Genomic DNA, 13,443 nt, shown 5'->3' on the forward strand with positions numbered 1-13,443 from the left:
GATGGCACCGAGGTTTAGCATGTGAATTACCGAGTACAATACACTATGCAAAGGGCCATCATGAAGGTCTATCATAAAAGCTTAATAATGACCCTTTCTGTTAATATTCACCATTTTATAAGCATTTCCTTTGCCCTGAGGACTACACTAGTACTTTAATGATATTTTATCTGGTTAAATCTGCATTATAATCTATGTGGTAACATTCTATTACCCACATTTTAATGATAAGGACATTGAGATTTAGAATATTTAAGTGATTGGCTGCAAGTCACAGAGCTAGAAAATGCGGAAGTTGGGAATGAAACTCAGGTCAATTTGCTTTACAGCCTCTGTTGTTCATCATTATGAAAACAGACCTGCAAGAGCATTGCGGAAAAACACATTTGAATATGAATATATATTTATTTGCATATTTCCATAAACATCAATGAATTTATTCAAACATTTGTTATGTAGAGCTTTCCAATTTCTCTTGATTTGTATCTTATCACTGATGGTGGTCAATTGGTAATCTCTGAGTTTAACTTTGCTGTGATCTAGGTTGTGCTGGCTATCCTTAGCAGATTTTCTCCCACCTCCCTGTAGCTGATGCTAATTGTCACTGCACTTTCAGTGATACATCTTATAAGTGGGGAAGGTGCTAGGATATTCAGAGTGGTGTGTATCTTTCTGTAGCACATCATATAGTCTGCTGGGTTCTATGAGCATTTTCCCATTTTGTTTTGTTTTTTTCCCTACAAATTCCAGGTGATTCTAGCCCCTTCTCTGTAGTAACTGCTTTCCTTATACACAGTGAGCTTTTCCTTGGCCAACTGGATGCCTCCTGTAACAGTTTAGGGGATACAGTCAGTATGGTCATCTTTAACACCCAGTAGGGGGACATGAGGACAGCTGAGTTCCAGAGGGCGCAGAGCCATGCTTGTTGAGTTTACAGATAAAGCCAACACCTAGTGCTTTTACGGGCTACTACATAAAGTAACACACACTGCTGTTTGTATGTGTTACACAGTGGCTGCTTGTGTGCCCTCTTGAGAATAAATACATGCCAACCCTAATCACTTTGGTAGTTTGCTGGCTTTAAAAAAATTAATTTAACCAGATGAATCCTTTTTTAAATGCATATGTGCATATCGGTCACATTTAGGTTTTAAAAAATTATCTTTTGCCTATTATATATTAGAAATAATTTTGAATTCACAGAAGGGTCAAACAGGGTCTGAGTCAGTATTCGCTTTCTAGGGTCATATAAAAGTTGATGATCAGTTTGAAGGCAAACGTAATCACATCATCCCCCAGCTAAAACCCTCCCAAGATTCCCCTTTGCTAAGACTTACAGCCCCTGCCTGCTTGTCTGCCTTTGTCTCCCCATCTCTCCCTCTTCAAATTCTGTACTCCCACCTACCAAATTGGGATCCTCGTTCCCTGATTGAGCCAGGCAATTTGTTGTTGCCCACATCCTGCCCTTGCCCTGTCTCTACCTGGGCAACTCTTCCCACCACAGCCTGTCTGACAGTTGCTACTCACCTTTTAAGACCTAAGTGGGCTCTGTTCTCTGAGGTCTTCTTAGATGCTGACCTACCCTCAACATCGGGGTGATGTCTCCCTTTTACTCCTCTACAGTATTTTGTTCCAGTGATCTAATATGGTACCTCTTGCATTTTATTAAGAATCTGTTTACATGTCACCTTCACCTGTTTGGTTGTATGCCCAGACTCCTGTAACTGGAGATCAGAGATGATATCTTACTCACATTTGATTCCCTGGCCCAAGAGAATGCCTACCACATGGCAGAGAGGCGGGAGAGATTTATTAATTTGAACTGAAATGGAAATGATATTTATTCAATGAGAAAAGATCCCCCCCTCTTTTTTTCTAGTAGTTCTCCATTTTCTACGTTCTACTTTCTAGCCAGAGATTATGAAGGAAATAATCAGTGTTGAGGTAGTCAAAGGTGAAATGTCATAGCAGAACATCAGTAAGTTAAGTGATAGAGCTAGAAGGAATAATTGAGAGGTCAGAGAGAGGAGAAGACATGAGAGAGATCATGTCAATGAGAGCATGTGGGAAAAGGAGAGAATATGGGTGGAAAGAGGAAATTCTATCAAGTTTTCATCTTATAAGTGATCTTTGCAAGATTTAAAGGGAAGCAAATTATCTGGCGGGTAAAGCGAGTTCAAAGAGGCTTTCTGGAAGCAGCTGAGTGGAAAATGAACTCAAGGCCAGCCAAATGTAATCCACACTGGGAAATGAGATGATGGATTGAGCATCATTAAGATTAAATCATCATCCAACAGGCACTAACATTTATTAAGCTGTTCCTCTGTGCTTGGCCTTGTGCCAGAACCTTGGGTCATGGTAGACAAGGACTCTGCCCACAGGACCAGGGCCTCAACAGTTCACTTTCTTCAACCATGGGTCCTTGACATTGGTAACTATGAAAGGCCATCCCCAGAACTTTTATAATCTATAGCCGCTCAGGCCCCACTGTAGACTCAGAGCAAAAATCTTCAGGGAATGGGGTTGAGGAATAATACCTTTTGAAAGATCCTCAAGGGACTGTGATAAGCATCTCTGATTAAGAACTACAGCTGCACTGGAACTGGGGATTAAAACAAACAAATAACTGTAAAACAAAAAGTGCTGTGGGGTGCAGAGAGAGAAAGAGTATTTTGGGGGGCGATCCAGGAAGCTACTTGGAAGAAGCACCATTTGAATTGAGACTTGGAAAATGATGAGATTGGGAAGAGAATCAGAGCTAGAAATTAGAGATGGCACTGTAGTAGCTGATAGAGAGAGAGAGTGAGAAGACAAGACAATGTAAGGGAAAGAAGAAAGTAGACAAGCGCAGGACAGAAGGTGTCCTTAAGGTGTTAGAAACTGGGGAGTTCAGTGTCATAAGATAAAGTAGACAGTAAGGCCAAATATTTTGTGGAAAGGTTATGGGAGAATGGGGCTTACCAGTGCATTGGTAGACAGAGTCATTATGAAAAATTTTGGTTGGAACTGCTTCAGTAAAGTGGTAGCTGAGAAAGACAGGTCATTAATGTTGATTAATTGCAGAGGAATTGGATAAAATGACTGTAAACTCTTTAATGAGATTTAGAGGTAAAAGGAAGAAGGCATTAAGTCTGATATGTTACAGAATCTTTTTTTATCAAAGGTTAGCATTGCTCTGAAGATGTTTGTAATATTTAGAAGATGGAGCCAACAGAGGAGAGGATAAATGTGCTATGAAAAGGACAAACAACTCATAGAGCAAGTTCCTGGAGGCGATGGGTCAGAACCCAGGAGTGGCAAGTCAAGGATGGGTGTAGATGCGGTGGAGCAGCGATAGGGAAATGACGTAAGGGTGTTTGTGTCGATGACCTGAATCCCTCGGTAAGGAAGGATGGGGGCTCTGCGTCTGCAGAGGAACTCCAGTGGGGTTTTAGGTGGCAGATGGTGGGGAACAACAGGAGCGCTCACTGTGCTCTTCCTTCCACTTTAGAAATAGTTGCTTTCTCATTTGCTAAAAAGGCATGAGTCTCTGCAGTGACTGAAGCATGGATGTGTATAGGGTAAGTTCTCAGTTCTGACTGCGTATGAAAATTACCTGAGCTAGGTTTTTTTGGGGGGAGGGATGTCAGGCATCAGGAAGCTCCCTGATCATTCTAATTTTCAGTGGAAAACCTAAGAACACAGGGAAATAGTCATTGTGGGTGAATATGCTATTCAGCTAGGATGTTTCCAAATTGTTAGACATAAATAATATATAGGGTATTCCATTAGCCACTGAAAGAGGAAAAAAAAATTTGAAGGGGTCTGTCAAAAGCCAAAAGATTGTCAGAAAAGCAAGCAAGATTTAAAGGAAGAGTTATGTTACTCTACCCACTCACTCATCCATATAGCACTCAGTAGTCCTCTGACTACCTGCTGCATGTTAAACAGCACACTGTTGCTGAAAATAAAGAAACAAGATAGCCTTTCCCTCTAGTGGCCTAGATTTAATGGGAGAGAGAGAGAAGACAAGGAAACCTGTGAGTACAGCTGCATGTTACAAAGGCAGGGATGGAGGTGGGCAGCAGGTGCTCTGAGCAGAGAGTAAAGAAGAGCTCATCCAGATAAGAGAGGTGGGAAGACAAATTGGGAAGTGTCTAGAACAGCAGAAGATGGGCTGGGTGGTAGTTAATACTCACCAAGCTAGATAATGGCACTAGATCAAGGCAGAGGGTGGATCTCAGGCTTGCCTTGCCTAGAGGAGGTTCCTAGTAGCCTAAGGAATAAAATTAAATTGTGAAAAGCTGAAACAATAAAGTTACATGGTAGTGGTAATGTTAGGGAATGTAGCATTAATGAGTAGCCGTAATTTTTTTTACTTATCTACTATATCACTTGGGATCCAGCCAGAAAATAAAGGGCACACTCACATTTACTAATTGAGGTAGGTTTAATAGATGGGCTTCTTGAAAAGGGATAAATAGGGTGTAGGAGAATAACAAAGAAAAACCCAGTGCCCTGGAAATGAACTGTTTTTACTCACAGTATTTCAACACTGGATGTGTGTGGGTTTCTCTCATACCAACCAATTCTCCAAAGTTCCAGAGACCAACAGGGCGCCCTACAATTTAATTGAATTCTGACACTAACCACACAGAGCTGGTATCAGACTCCATCGGCTTAAGGGCTCAGTGTCACAAGACTGCCCTCACTTTGGATGCCAGTTCCAAGTATTAGGTCCCTCAGTTACCCTCACTTCTGTCTGCTTTGGCTGCAAAGTAGGGGGAGCAAGGTGTTCTTAAAATCCCCCTTCCTTTTCAGACTTTATAGCTAAAATGTCTCACAAAACTCTGGAAAACACTTTATTTACTAACTGGTTTGTTACAAAGGATACAAATGAACAGACGAAGAGGTACATACAGCAAGGCACAAAATGGTCCTGACGCAGGAGTTATGGTCCCAGTGGAGGAAGGACACCACCCTCCCAGTATCTTGATATGTTTCTGAGCTCTGGAGTTTTCTGTACCTTGTTATTAGTCATTTAAGAGTTTTTATGGAGGTTTCCTTATGCAGGCATGATCAATGAAATCATTGGCCGCTGGTGATAAACTCAGTAGCAACCCCGTCTCCCCTTCCTGGAGTTTGGGTGGTGGGGCTGAAAGTTGCGACCTTCTAATGAGGCCTTGGTCTTTCTGGTAACTAGCCCCCATCCTGAAGCTGTGTAGGGTCCCCTAGCCACCTGCCATGTCATTAGCATACAAAAGACACTTATTACTCTGGAGATTCCACGGACTTTAGGAGCTGTGTGCCAGAAAGTAGGGACAAAGCCTAAATATTTATTTTTTTATTCTATCATACCCTGATAACAGAGAGGTTGTGATCATTCCCAGGCCTAAAGAGGCAAGGGAGGGGTTGGCCATCAGAACTTGGGACAGAGAGAGCTCTTACTAGCTTATTGTAAGTTAGACATGGTCAAACATGAATGCCATGGTAACTCTAAATCTCTAATTTGAAAGATTGAGCTTAAGGTGCACTTGCTTGAAAACCAGTTCAAGTTTTCAGTTTTAGAATTAATGTAATTCTTTACGAGGTATTATTTTGCAAACTATATAAACTGTAGTAGAGGGGTTTCAACAGATCATCTTGCCTCACTATTCATTTTGTTTGGAGCAATGTCAGATGAAGGTCAGATTGTTGCTGGTATTCTTGAAAAGCCCCTCTTCTACATTCCTCTTCATGAGAATGGGGGGTAGGGGCTTCTTTGACTGTCCCTGGAAATAACCCAGATAGGAAAGTTTGTATGTATGTCATAAAACTTCCAGAATGTTTGCAGCATTTTTTCTGACAAACCTATTCATGAGTTTTCCGGAACTCTCAGAGTATTGTCAGAATCATTTTAGCCCTAAGTAAACAAAGATAGCAAATGGGTTGTGATTTGGCTAGATCATCATTTTTATATTCTCTGGCCAGCCAGCCACATACTTCCCTCTCCCCAGGTACACATCTCATTTTTCCTTACTTGGTTTTTATCCCACTCTTGTTCTAATTTGCCTCAAATTGATCACTATGATTAAAATATGTCACGTATCCTTGGTAGGGTTTTTTTTTTCCCTGTATGTATAATTCTGTGTATTTGAATATTGATGTGGTTGCATAAAATATTCCTATTCATCACAACTTGATAGCTTTCAGCACTATTTGGAGTTGATTTTTCAGACTGCTCTCAATAACCAAATAACCTCATAGACTTCCTGGGAGCTTTACTAATGTATAGTTTGTTTTCTCTGGGAATAAAAAGCTTTCCATTTTATTTTATTTTGGGGTTCACTAGCCCAGCAGGTGGACCTTTGATATTGTTTTTTTCAGGTGCCAGTGGTGCCCAGAGTGTTTGAGGAAGGTCGGAGGTTGGTTATTCCTTTGTTAAAATGCAAAAGTGCATCTGTGCTGTGGAAGGGCCGAAGCAGTGGGTGACTTGAGGCTGCAGAATGGCATGGGGCTGGGGTTGAACTGACATGGCCATTTCTCCACGTCTCACCCATGTCTGCATTTTTTTTTTTCAGCCACCCAATGTAAGCACGGGGCTGTGTACGATACCTGTGGTCCAGGATGTGCCAAGACCTGTGACAACTGGAATGAGATCGGTCCATGCAATAAGCCATGCATTGCAGGATGCCACTGTCCAGCAAACTTGGTCCTTCACAAGGGAAGGTGCATCAAGCCAGTCCTTTGTCCTCAGCGGTGACCTTTGTTCTGCTCTTAAGACTTTGAAACCTGGTGTCCTTGACACTGAAATGGAAGAGCCAATGAAGGACTGCAGTATTTGTGTGCTGATTCTTCACATACACACACAGAGAGTATATATGTGTACATATATAGATATATAGATATATTCAGAAACATTTCATCATTTATATAAACTATAGGTGGATTATTATATGTATATTTTTTGCTATAAGACATGTATTATTTCTAGGTTCCTAACCTGTAAGCCATTGGATCCATTGTATAAATAAACCAGGTGTTGGTAATTTAATAAGGCAGCATGCAGACATATTGGATGGCTTTAACATCACATACATTTGTCATTTTTAAGAAGTTTTCTAAGAAACCCAAATTGCCTGCCTGCATTAATTTTAGCTTTGAATCAAGACTTGCAGTTTAGTGGAAAATGTGTTTCTCTGGAGAAGGGCAAAGTTATCCAGGGGCATTTCATGCTTCCAAGGAGAGGAATGTATGCCTGAGAGAGATGGCTGGTGATTGGTGACAGGCCCTAATGGTGCATGGAAAGCAAGGGATAGGTTGTTAGACTTTCTTGGGTCATGGTCCAATATTATTTCCAAAACCGATTGGCTAGTTGCCAAGAAATATATATTTGTCAGTCAAGCATAGCCAAAGAATTGAACGGTTTCTTGCCATCTTTGCATACTCTCTGAGTCACCTAATTATACATGTGTGTATGATGGATGTCCATTTATATGTCACAGTGAGATTAAGGAATGCTTGGGTGACATGTTAGTTTTATTGAGCATGAGCAGATATTTGGAGAAACTTTTGCACAACATGTGAGAAAGTAACCATTTCTTTGAATCTTAGAGCAATTTAGGATGGGCAAATATAGTAAGTTGATGTAAGCCATCTACCTTGTGTGACTATTCCATGTGTAAAATGAAAATCACTAATTAATTCCAGAGGATCCTAGTCCAGTGCTATTTGGAGACTGTTAGTATGTCATAATTATTATGCAGAAAGCCTTTACTGACCAGTTGATTGAACATCAGGCCAAACAAAGACTGGTCTCTGTACTTGCTCTAATTTACTGGTAGTTTACTACTGCTCATCATGTGAGCTTCCTTAATTTTGTTTTCAGTTAACAAATGAAAATGTCAACAAAACAAGTTACTGATGTCTAAAAATACTATGTTCTACAGTGTAGTAAATAAAGGGCTTAATATTTAAAACAATGTATTTTCTCTTCCAAGATGTGCTGTGTTATACTTCATAAGTAAACCATATCAACTTTGGGCTCATCCATTTTATAACGGCTTTATTTAGACATATTTTATGTAACTTACAATACTTAATTTTTATAGAGTACTATTAATAGAGAAGAGCAAATCCCCAAGTTTTTGACAATCAGTATATTGCCATTGCCTGTCATGCATTCGTGACAGCTCAAGTATTAATTTGGATTCTTTGCTGGGACATCTCCAGCTGTTTGAGTAAACTGAATAAAGCACAGAGTGTAATACTGACTGGTTGGGACACCAGAAAATGTGGTTGTTGTTGTTTTCCATGGGCCCTAAATATCTTAATATCTGGAACCCAAGGTAGCCCAGTCATTGCTTTAGTGCTACATTTGGAAAGAGTTTCCAAATATTGTTGTGACCTTCTCCACACTGTTTAAGCATTTGGAGCCATACTTTTGCTCATCTGTAACACAAAGAGGCTGGGTAGCATATGAGCAAGGTTGAGAATCAAGAAAACTAGACATGCTGCCTCTGATGGGATTACTTGCACAGAGATCTGAGACAATTGGAGTTTGCAAAACTCTTACATTTATAATCTCATGTATTTCCGCCTGTACTGAGAGGAAGGATAGGGCAGATCAGTGGACCTCTTGATTGGTTCCTTTTTAGATCATCTTTAATTCTTTTAGATTATCTTTAAATTCCTTTCCATTTTACACTGAGTTTTCGCTTTAGGAAAGAGGGACCACAGAAGGGAAAATTGTGGATGGTTATTTACTGCTCATGATTCATCCAAGGAGTGAGTGACGATTATTAGCCCCTAGCCCAGCATTTTCAATCACGTCTGACCATGGTGAATGAGATGAAGACTCTTCCTCATGGACCAACTCTGGCAATTTGGGTGGCTTGATTATAAGTTTGTGTGATGTCTTTTATTCATGGCTAGTTTAAATGTTGTAAACTTTTTTCATTCCTAATTCTAGAAAAAAGAGAAGGCAGAAAGGGCAGAGGGTTATTCATGTCTACTAATCCAAGCAGGCAGCTCTGTAATGGGGGAGCATGGTGAAATGAGCCAAATGGTCCGTTTGCCATATTCTGGTTTTGGCCATGACTATAGATAAGCAATGATTTTATCGAATGATTGACCAGAATGGAGATTAAGCAAATGCTTCAATGGTAGTGGCCTCATCTTATTTACATATTTTCAATGGGTTCTCAGGGCCAAACTCCTGCAGGGTTAGAGAACTGGAAATGAATATTTATATATATGTATCCCAGGCTAGTAATTCATGTTGGTGACACAGTTTATATAAAATTAAAAGATGGGTTAATATCACACTATTTACATGTATATAATCCTTATTTTAACTATGCTATTAGCTGTGGATATTGAATTTGATGAGGGACAAATGCCCTTGAGGAAGAACAAGCACAATTATGATTCCAATTGCATGTAGCTTGTGCTCAGTAAGAGGAAGTCCTTTCCCCTCTCCCTGTGAAAATAGGAATTTTAAAGATTTTGAACCAGAAGTTTTGAACTTGGAAGAAAAATGAATATTCGAGGTTGACAACAGCAATTATTGGTGAAAAAATTGAGAATCATCAACTCTTCAGGTGGAAGGTCTCCCCCTAACTTGTTGAGTATTGCCTGAGTATCTGACCACCAGCTTGTAAAGGCCATCTCCTGATGAGATGAGAAGAGCCCCGTCGTTGACTCCTCCCCAGCTTTTGTTGACCATGGATAAACTATTTTGACTGGAAAACTTTTTCTTATTATGAAATGTTTCAGACATATAAAAAGACATAGAGAATAATGTAAACACCCATGAATACATTACCCTAATTATGAAAAATAACCTGGTAGGTAGTCAATAAATTTTTCTTACATAAATAAAATCAAGCCAAGCCTCATGGTTGCAACAGCTCTGTGTGGCGCTCTTCCTTGTTGAGTTTCTGTTCCTTTGCTGCTCTTTGTCACTCACATTGATATGGATCTGACAAATACTAAAGATGTGAGCTGGAAAGCTCCTGGTGTGGGAGAAGGAAAACGCCTTAGGGGACAGGTGCCAAGATATTTTAATTAGCTATCTCCTCCAAACATAACCCTCAGGAGCAAGCAAAAATGGTTTCCAATTCTAAATCCTGAAGTAAAACCCTTTTCAGAAACCAGGATTTTAATTCTGAAAATGGAGAGTGTTCAAATGGCTAAGAATGAACAAAGAAGGAAGCGAAACCAATGCTGCTGATTATGTTGACCTTGAATTAGGAACCCAGACATTCAGCCTTTAAAGGGGGCCCTCTGGGCTTTAAAGCCATGTTGCTATAGTGGGCTTCATTAAACCGATTGAACAGCACACTCCTGCATGAGATCCCTTTTTACCGCGGTTCCCTTTCAGATTAATTTGGAGCCAGCCAGCTTTGAAAAGATGAATGGGGGGAGAAGCATGGGAAATCCACACAAACATGAGCCTTAAAGGCGAATTCAGAGTGAGCCTGGCCAAGCAAAGCAGGAAGTGTGCTCCAGGTAGAGGGAGAACAAGGCACCAAGGCTGCATTGGAAATGATGTGGTGTAAAGATGTGAATGGTAGGCCTCTTACGAGTGCCAAAAAGCCTGAGTTTTATTCTTCGGCGCAGTACTTCCCAAAGTACTTTATGTCATAGTGCATTCAGAAAACAACATTTGTCTGGGATAAGGTAAAAATACAGGGCTGTTTGCCGCTAGCACTTCTGTGATTAGCACTTTGTCTCAGTGTGTGGAGGGAAGTGGGATTTTCAGTGAAAAGGGCAGGTGGGAGGTCCGTGAGATAATCCAAGTGAGAGGCAATTAGCCCCCAAAACCAGGATAAAAAGAGGAGAACTTTGTAAGAGCTTGAAGGGCGGATAGACAAGTTTGTGGTTTGTGTGATGGGTGGTGACAATGAGTGCCAGGCTGTCACATAAGGAACATGGGGGAGGAGGCAGATTTACAGAAATTCCTCTTGCAAATCCAAATGTTTTCTTTAGGTTGTGTTTGGTTCAGTTCCCTAGACATTCTGAGCATTCAGATGAAGATACGGGCCTTAAGACTGTGACAATCACAGTCTAGGTCTTGTGATTTGTGGTAAACCAGAGGAGCACACAGCTGGCCATGGAGCCCCAGAAAGCCCAATTTGGGGTTTTGTGTTTGGGAGTACATCAGTGAAAATTTGCCAGAGAAAGTGACTCCTCAGCTGAGCTTTGCTAAGCTAAAGAGGCTCTACTTATTCCTTACTAGGCCCAACAGGCTCTACACAAAGAGGGGAGTGTGTGTGTGTGTGTGTGTGTGTGTGTGTGCAGGGATAGTGCAGTTTAAGACACAAGTCCCTGCATGGATATGGAGAAAAACGAGCAGGTAGCTTGGGCATGCAGAGAACAACAGGTGTTTTGGTACTCTGGGGGTAAAACAAATCCAGAACTTTCCTGAGTTGCGGCAATGTAGCTCACACCCTCTGAGAGGTTTTACAAACTCCCCTTGATTTCTAATGGGATGAGCGCAAGCGGAATTTGAGGACATTCGGGCATTTTGTTCTAAGCCCTTTTTGCTTCCTGCGCCTGAGTCTGTTCAAGCAACTTTGATGTGTCTTCTGAGCCTCCAGAGAGGGAAGGAAGTGAGAAGAGGAGGCTTCTAACGAGACTGTTCTGTGTGACCTTCAGTGTTGACCTGTATGGCGAGGAGGCATCTTTTTGGACCTGTTAGACACTGGTTGCTTTTACAGGGCTAACCAAGGCAGACACTCTTAACCACTGCTTTTACTGAGTTGGCTGTGGCCTGATGGCAGGTGTAGGGGAGGCTCAGGGTCCACACACCGGAAACCAGTGTCAGCAGCTCTGGCCACACCAACAGGTAAAAGGTCTGGAAAACATAACTTACTCAGAGTTCCGGGTGGAACAATCTTGTCATGTTTTAGCCACATTATGTCATAATCCAGTTTATGCTTTAAAAGCTGACATAAACTTCTCTGCTTCCTCCAACTGGGATTTGGCTTTCTAAGTAATTCCTCTGAGGGGTTCTTTCAGCAGTGAAATTTTGGGCTTTAGGAAATGTTTGTGGTGATGAAAAAGTTTCACTTTGGCTCCCAAAATGTAAATACCATTTGTTATATTGCCATTTTCACCATGTTCCGACATATAATTTAAAGAATTGGATCCTGAACAGCTCCTTCTGGCTTGGGTACTGAAGCAGGCATGAAGGGGCGAGGAAGGCAGCAGGAAGCCCAGCCAGATCTCTTCCTGCGCTGAGCCGGCTGCTCTGGGAGCCCGCGATGTGAGGTGTTTCTGCTGGATCACCTGCAGGCTTCTGGAAGGAGGAGATCTGAAGGATCCTCACTATGAATTCCCAATGCCCTCCTGAAAACAGCCAGATCAGAGGTACCCTGTCTTAAGGAACTCTCTTGTTCACTTGGTTTGTTCTCAGAACTAACTGGCTATGATAAGAAATTGAAGTGGGAAGAACATGAAGCTGAAAATACAGGTTTATCCACAGCATCTGCCACGCCTATCCCCCCCCCCCCCGCCCCCAAGACCTCAGGGAGAACATAGGACAGGCTGCTTGATCACGCTGAAACGCATTCTCCACTCTGTTTCATGTGATGACATTTGGGGAGTGTCTGTCTTCATAGAGAAGCTCAGCCTGAGCAATTTCATTTCCATGATGGATGCACACGGCTGTTAATTCTGTGATTCTCTGAGATGCACTGGGAAGGATCCTTCCAATGATCTCTTAATTTACTAGGCCACCCCATTCAAAGGCACTGACAGGTGAATTTAGACCAGTTTTGGTTTGCCTGTTGAGATCCCCCATAATTCACGGCATGATTGTCTTGCCCTTCGTTGCTTTGCCATTAGCTCGGGCCACAGACTGGTTGCATTGCTTTGGTTAAAGGAGATAAAGATGGCGGCCAGAGGAGGATCCCAAAGGAACTGGACTGTCCAGCTTGGCTGGGATGGGTTTGCTATGCCCAACCATGCCTGAGGATCAGAGTGGACCCATCAGCTTCACCCTTTTGCTTGGGAATAGAGAGGGCAGAAAGGGAAGGAAGGCTTTTTCCATATTAATTCTCTCTGGATTTGCTACTTATTTCCTTTACTCTGAGGGGGAAAATATCAAGGAGCAGTATGGCATACACATTTTAATTTTTTTTCCTTAAAATAACATGGGTAGAATAAAAATTGATGTCAAATTTGGAGAATTTTATATTTCATTGGCTTCAAGTTCTACCCAAACTTATTGAATGTTAAAATTTTCATATTTACTGATTTCAGGTGCATACATTCTGAATGCAATTTCCAAAGCAAAACTTGTTTTCCTTGAAATTGGTTCCATGATATATTGTTCATAGGACTCACTCATTTGGACTATCTGTTTGGTGATAGCCAATGTACGGAAATAATCTGTCTAAATAATGTATACACATTTTATTTTTCTCACATAACAACATTTATTATCCTTTCATTGGTAGTGCATGTGACTTCCATTTG

General features: G+C 41.3%; 1 protein-coding gene across 2 annotated transcripts in view; it reads left to right on the forward strand.

The window, feature by feature from the left end:
• BMPER (BMP binding endothelial regulator) overlaps positions 1-7,943 on the forward strand; it is a 247,467-nt gene extending 239,524 nt beyond the window's left edge. For both annotated transcript variants that reach the window (XM_080818648.1, XM_080818647.1), the window contains exon 15: positions 6,540-7,943. In XM_080818648.1, coding sequence (XP_080674774.1) covers positions 6,540-6,721 — 182 coding nt within the window. In that variant the 3' untranslated portion in view covers positions 6,722-7,943. The remainder of the gene's footprint in view (positions 1-6,539) is intronic.
• Positions 7,944-13,443: the final 5,500 nt, after the last annotated feature.

Source organism: Martes martes, assembly GCF_963455335.1.
Source record: "Martes martes genome assembly, chromosome: 11".
Lineage (NCBI taxonomy): Eukaryota > Metazoa > Chordata > Mammalia > Carnivora > Mustelidae > Martes > Martes martes.